Raw genomic sequence first — 7,123 nt, forward strand, 5'->3', positions numbered from 1 at the left:
GAAGCTCGTGTGCCATATCTCGAGGGCAAAAGATGAGAGCTGCCTTTTACGATCAGTACCAGTTTGTAACCTGCGTTGCTTTCGGGCTCGGTGACCCCGCCTCCAGCAGCGCAAGCGATGAACTGGCTACAGAAGGCGCTCTGGAAGGAGCTTAATCGTCCCAATGGCATGTTTAGACGATATTCCAACCTCATGGTTCACCCGGCCCTATCAGCCGTCATTATGCAACTTGCCCCCACTACAGCCTGCACTTTCCGTACAGCGTTAGACCCATCTTGGCTATGGCATATTTTGATCAACCCTCTCCCAGCGGTCATCACCTGGAGAGATAGCTCATTGTAGCTGCCTTTGCCTGTGTTTTTGACGGCTAGCGCTACCGCCGAGGTGAATGTACGACCGAGCATTGCTTGGGGCATGCCAGATCGTCGTATAACTCGCCGTCTTTGCTGTCAGATTGCACTATCTTTCCGTTATCTCCGCCCTGCTGGTTCCCTACTACAGATCCTCTTCAGGTCTGAATCCGAGGTGATATAAAGCATCCAAGTTGCTCGAGGTATCCTACCTATCTCACGCCTTTGTTCCTTTTCAACAACATTAACCAAAGGGGAAAAGAAACGTTGTACCCCAAGCAAACGCCTCCCAGCTTGGCGTTCTCTCCGCGAAAGCTGATCCCGCAGCTGTCAGCATAAACGCCTGAACGGCAATTGAGATCTATCTATTCGTGCCTGCACGGCTCTATCTGGAAAATTGAATTAAAAAAAAAGGAAGAAATAATTTAGCCAACATGGAAGGCGAAAAGGAAATCACCAGAGCGCCCTCCATGGACGACGTCGACCATACCAAACTCCTCGACGCCGATGCCATGAAGCTGGCAGAAATGGGTTACGCCCAGGATATGAAGCGCAACTTCTCAGTCTGGTCCGTATTAGGCGTTGGTTTCTCCCTCACCAACTCGTGGTTCGGCATCTCGGCCGCCATGATTACTGGTATCAATTCTGGCGGGCCCCTTTTAATTATATACGGCATCATCCTTATTGCCATCATTTCCACCGCTGTTGGTATCTCGCTGTCTGAACTTGCCAGCGCCTTCCCGAATGCCGGTGGCCAGTATTTCTGGGCGAACGAGCTGGCGCCGAAGCGGTATGCCAACTTTGCGTCGTATTTGACCGGATGGTTTGCGTGGGCTGGCTCGATCTTTACTTCTGCGTCTGTTGCTCTTGCTATGGGGAGTGCGTTAGTGGGATGTTGGCAATTGGGACATCCGGATTTGTGAGTATTCCTATATAACACCCATCATGAGATCGCCTTTCTCGGGAGAGCCTAGAGATCGGTATGGCAATCTACAGAAGGCTGCACCAATGCTCTTGCTCGGATCTTCAAGCTAACAATCTCCAGCACGATTAAATCATGGCACGTCTTCGTTGCTTACCAACTTGCGAATCTTTTCTGCTTCTTCTTCAACTGCTACGGCAAGACTCTCCCCAAAGTGGCCACATTCACGCTCTACACATCCCTCCTCTCCTTCATCGTCATCCTGATCACCGTCCCCGCAACCGCGCCCACGCACCAGCATGCCAAATTCGTCTTCGCGACCTTTATCAACAACACGGGCTGGAGCGAGGGTGGCATTGCCTTCATCGTCGGCCTCGTCAACACCAACTGGGCCTTCGCCTGTCTCGACTGCGCAACCCACATGGCCGAGGAAGTGCACAAGCCCGAACGCATGATCCCTATCGCCATCATGGGCACCGTAGCCATCGGCTTCGTGACCTCCTGGTTCTTCTCCATCGCCATGTTCTTCAGCATCGTGGGCGACTTCTCCGAAATCGCGTCGACGGCCACCCTCGTGCCGATCCTGGAGCTGTTCTACCGTGCGCTGAACAACAAGGGCGGCGCCATCTTCTTGGAGGTCTTGATCATTGCGACGGGCTTTGGCTGCCTAATTGCGAGCCATACGTGGCAGAGCCGCCTGTGCTGGAGCTTCGCGCGGGATAGGGGCTTGCCGGGCCACAAGTGGTTGTCGCAGGTGCATCCAGTACTCGACGTGCCGGTGTACGCGCACTTCTTCAGCTGCTTGATCGTGGCGGTTGTCGGTTGTCTTTATCTAGGGTCATATACGGCTTTTAACTCGTGAGTTGGCCCCTTATTCCTTTATTCCCTTCTTTCTCCCCAACCCATCCCCCATCCCTCAGAATCTGTCCACGGCAATCTCTTTGCGGAATGCTTGCTAACTTTCCGACCCGAGAATGGTCACGGCCTGCATCGTCCTCCTCTACGTCTCCTACGCCATCCCCGTAATCTGCCTCCTCACCCGCGGCCGCTCCAACATCCCGCACGGCCCCTTCTGGCTGGGTCCCTTCGGCCTCGTCTCCAACATCGTCCTGCTCGCCTGGACGCTGTTCACCATCGTCATGTACAGCTTCCCGTACTATAAGCCGGTAACCGCTGGCACCATGAACTACGTGTCCGCCGTGTACGGCGTCGTGGTGATTATCATCGCAGTGGACTGGCTCGTGCGCGGGAAGCAGAGTTATCGCGGGCAAGCGACAAGGCATATGGAGGCCGAGGAGGTAGTGAGGCGCGAGAGCGTGGTAAGATGAAAAAAATAGTGCCAGGTGCTTTGTTTTAGGAGGCGCGGTTTAATTCATACGTGTCGTTTGTAGTTTCCAATGCGGTTGGGGTGGCGGAGTCTAGATAGTAAATACCTAGTTACACTGCTCGCTGATAACTGCATTTAAGATTTCTAATTCCTTCTTTGCGCTTACGAAAGTGATATGAATTCTAAAACGAAAGTTGCACAGCCACGGTTAGCTGAACTGCGCCGCTTCCTTGAGGCTCTCACCCTGCTTTCACGTAAGCAAGCCCATCCGCGATCCCCAAATCCCAATCCACGGCTATCTCTTCATCTTTACACTCCCTGCGACCACTTTATCTTTCCAACATAATATAAACCGTCTCTCGCACTTAAAAAAAGTCAGAAAATAGATACCCAGGTTCCGGAGCTCAACGTTTAAGCCCTGGAATAAGCAGCTGGCCAACCCGGAAGAGAAGGCTGAAGCAGGCCTTAGAGTGAAGCAACACAACCCGTCCCGGATTCTATTTGTGGACATCTTGAGGGTCCACCGTGACTGCCAAAAAGCACGCACCGGTCGGCAAGCTGTTATAGCTGCCCATGTGTCAACTTATTGACCTACGGTATAGTGGAACAGACATAGAACACCGCATCAAGTGTGCAAGAGCAAGTTACCACATTGCTACACTCCTTCATGCCCGGGATAGGTATTCACCCTACTAGATTTTCACTCTAATCTATAAGCTTATCTGTTCACAGACGATCAGTGTGAAAAGATCCATTATCCGGTCACATTGAGACCGTTAAGACAGGAGTAGTGACAAATGGCACCAACGACAGCCCCGCTTCCCAGTGGACAAAAAATCCGAACTCTTTCCTATGGCTGCATGGATTCCATGGATGCAACAAGCCCTTTCAAACCCCCACAGCCATTGACAATGCTCTGAAATATCACGTTCTTAGTGAAGAAACTACTGTAGCCTACTTCTACTTCGATTTTAGCAATAGCAAAAACCAAGAACATGAGAAAACGCAGCGTTTTCTCGTCACATACCTAAGTATACGGAGTACAAGCACATCTGATGCACTGGACTTAGATATGTCATTGAGTATCAATAAAGCCTACGAGGAGACTGCTTTCACGCTTTGGAGATATCTATCGCAGATGATAGACGATACGTTCCCAGACTCTTATGAACACGATGTATCATTAATGGCTCTGGAAGCTTTCAGAACGCTCTCTAGATAGAGGACCGGAAAGCAGTGTGTCCAAGAGCCAGCTACGCTGTCAGCTTCGCTGCCAAGAGGCTGATAACGTAAGCAGTCAGCGAGCTTATAGAGTTGTGACAGTCAGTCAGCTATAAAACTGCAGCTAGCTGGCAGCTCGCTGTCTTGGCAGTAAGATTTGGAAGTAAGTTAAAGCTTTTATTAGAAGTTAAGGATATTTAGACCTTTAGCTAAGATCTAGTTAAGCTTACTAGTAAATATAAATATTAAGTTATTAATAAGCGGTTATTATTAGGTAAAGCTCCTATATTACTAATATAAAAGTATAAAGTAATCCTTTTTTAATACGGTCTTTTAGGTAAAAAGAGGCTCTAGCTTAAAGACTACGCGCTTTACTTATAATTAGTAGTAATAATTATATTAATAGCTATTCATAATTAAAGTATAACCTTATTATTAACTCTAAAAGTTATAGTAGTTATAAACGCTAGCCGTTTTAGACAGCTAGCTGTATTTAGGCCTATATTAATTAAATAATTCTATAAGATATTACCTTCCGTTAAGCTATAAGTCCTTTTATACGCGCTCTACTAATATTTAACCGTTTTTAGATCTAGGACTATATTATAAAGGCGCCTATATTACTAAGCAAACAGATTAAAACTATATTTAAATAGTGTCGGTATCACCCAAGTGCACTTGATTGGCCTATTAACTGTTGAATTGATTCTTGTCTAATAGGTGTCGAAAACAGAGGATCATAAGGATCGCAGTGCCTAAGTAGGGGGCTGATGAGTCACCATAAGGGTGACTAATCAGCGACACGACGACGACACGTCGACGACACGTAACCACATAACTTCTGTCCATATATTCCGACACTGGCAGTTCTTTCTTTATGCTTGTGGTGCTGCAGGAAGGTAGCAAGGCAGCAAGGTAGCAAGGCGTCGGTTTAGCTGGAGGTGGAAGCAGTAAGTTGTCGGTCGGCTGCGGGCAAGGCAGCGAGGGTAGGTCTGCTATAGGGGGAGCAGCGACGGTCGAATGGGGGTCAGCTGCAGGCGGAGCAGCCAAAAGTCGATGTGGTGCTGCAGGCAGGGCAGCAAGGCGTTGGTTAGCTGCAGGCAGAGCAGCTAGAGGTCAATTGGGTTACTGCAGGCAGGAGCAGTAGAGGGTCTGTTCGTTCGGGTAGTAGTACGGTACCAGCGACAGGGTCGTTCGGGTGGCAGTATAATGCCAGCAACGGGGTCGTATTCGTAGGCGTGTCGGCACGAATTCTTGTTGTCCGTAGGCGTATTGGCACGGCAGTTGTCTTATTCGTAGGTTACGGGCGTTTGGGGGCGCACGTGGCCACGTAACCTTTGTCCATACATTCCAACAAATAGCAACGTATTAATAATAAAGACCTCCTTCTTACTATACTTAGTAAAATTAATCTTATTTATAATATTTAGATATTTATAAATAGAATATTACTACTTAGTATTATAGCCTATTTTATTAATAAAGGTAAAAGGCTTTAATTAGCACTTTTATGCCTTTTATAACTATAAGGATTATACTTTACTAAAAATATATTAACGGCCCTAGTACTAATAATTTAAAAGCATTAACTTAATTATAAGCTTAGCCTCCTAATAGCCAATAATACTAGTAATAATAATAAGCTCTATAAGTACCTTTTATATAAAGCCTCTTAGAGCGTCTAACGCGAAGAATAATATCGGAGGAGCTCTTGCTGCACCTGGCCTAAAAAGACTAAAACTAACTAAAAGAACCCTGAAAAACACCCAGAGAATCCCCCTAAGATGCATGCATCGCAGGGGAGGCACACGTCGAACGACAGTGGTTTATACTCGCGCGCGTCCACTAGAACCACGCCTAGTAATAGCCCTCTATAACAAGAACGGGCGAATACTATACTATAAAGCGGAAAGACCTCTATTAAGAAGGCATCTAATAAAATATAAAGCCTATTGGACGCATCTAGTATCCGTAGTTATAGGGGAGTAACTATTAGCTATAATAAACTAATATAGCTAGTAAAATGGCTCCGCCAGTCTAGTAAACCTTAGGCGCCCCTTTAGTAAACCCTTAATTAAATCCTCTAACGGCTAAATAAAATTAAAAATAAATAAAACCCCTTCTTACCGGCGAACTGTACCTAGGCCGCTATAGCTATATATTTATAGTATAGGGAACCTACCCCCCTAAAGATAATATCTGGGTATATAATTATAATATAACTAAATATAAAAAAAGCAGAGGGGCTTAGAGGATAATTAGAAATAGAAGTCCTTATAGAGATTCGTAAAGAGGTCTATAATACTATTATAGTTTAATACCTTAAGAGCGGAGATATTAGAGTTACCCTAAGGGACTAATAGGTAAAGGAACGAGCTGTTAGGGTAGGGGATAGGCTAGGAGAATATATTGGTATAAAAGTGCTCCGTAAAGATTACCTAGTTAAAGTCCTAGCGATTCCCCTAAGCCTTAGGGTAGAAAAGGGACGCTAGGCGGATAATACAGCAACTATATATAAGATAGTAAAATATATAAAACGCCTTATATTAGGACTTAAGATTACCTAAATCTAATGGCTTTAATAGGAAAATGTAAACTAAGTATATAATAAGAATAATAAAAGAATATAAGGGTTGCTAGAGACTTACTAGGGAAACGCTAATTAAATATATAGCTCCCTTATTGTTAGCATATATACACTAGGAATGCAAAAACTCCTTATTAAAAAAGGTATTATTATAAATGGCCTTATATATAACGTAAGGCTTTATAACTACAGACTCTACCTAAAATAATGTTATTGCTATATATAATAGGGGCATACCTAATCTACATGCGTAGTATAGGTATGCTGCGGCTACTGTATAGGCCCCTATAATACAAAATACTACTTAAATTAAGACTAAATAAAATATGTAAACTGCTACCGAAGTATATATAAGGCGTAGGAGAGAGAAGACTATATTAAATATAGGAGATAGAAGGTAAGGGCTTAATAGCTACGGGAATAACTATACGCTAGGTTATATAAATAGAAATAATAGGCAATAAGCTAGGGGGGCGTAGGTGCCTTTTTAGCGTTTCCTACCTTTAATATTAGGGGGCTAGGCTAGCTATCCCAAGCCTTAACGGGCCAGAAGCAACGCCGTATAATATTACTAAACTATATAGGGATATAAAGGTTATAGGGGATATAAGAGAGAGGACGCCCTGTAGGAAGATCCTTATAGATAGCTATAGTAAGCTTAAAACCGGGATAATTAAGAATTAGACTTAACGCGGTAAATATAACATTTATAGCTA

At 45.1% G+C, this 7,123-nt stretch overlaps 1 protein-coding gene across 1 annotated transcript; it reads left to right on the top strand.

The window, feature by feature from the left end:
• Positions 1-784: 784 nt before the first annotated feature.
• Positions 785-2,778, top strand: K441DRAFT_681256 (choline transport protein; the record flags this gene model as incomplete). The annotated part of the gene is made up of 4 exons (XM_067651455.1): positions 785-1,269; positions 1,396-2,130; positions 2,246-2,591; positions 2,740-2,778. The coding sequence occupies 4 exons, from the start codon at positions 785-787 to the stop codon at positions 2,776-2,778; spliced, it is 1,605 nt and encodes a 534-aa protein (XP_067498768.1).
• Between the last annotated feature and the right edge of the window lie 4,345 nt (positions 2,779-7,123).

Source organism: Cenococcum geophilum (genome assembly GCF_001692895.1).
Source record: "Cenococcum geophilum 1.58 unplaced genomic scaffold K441scaffold_58, whole genome shotgun sequence".
NCBI lineage: Eukaryota > Fungi > Ascomycota > Dothideomycetes > Gloniales > Gloniaceae > Cenococcum > Cenococcum geophilum.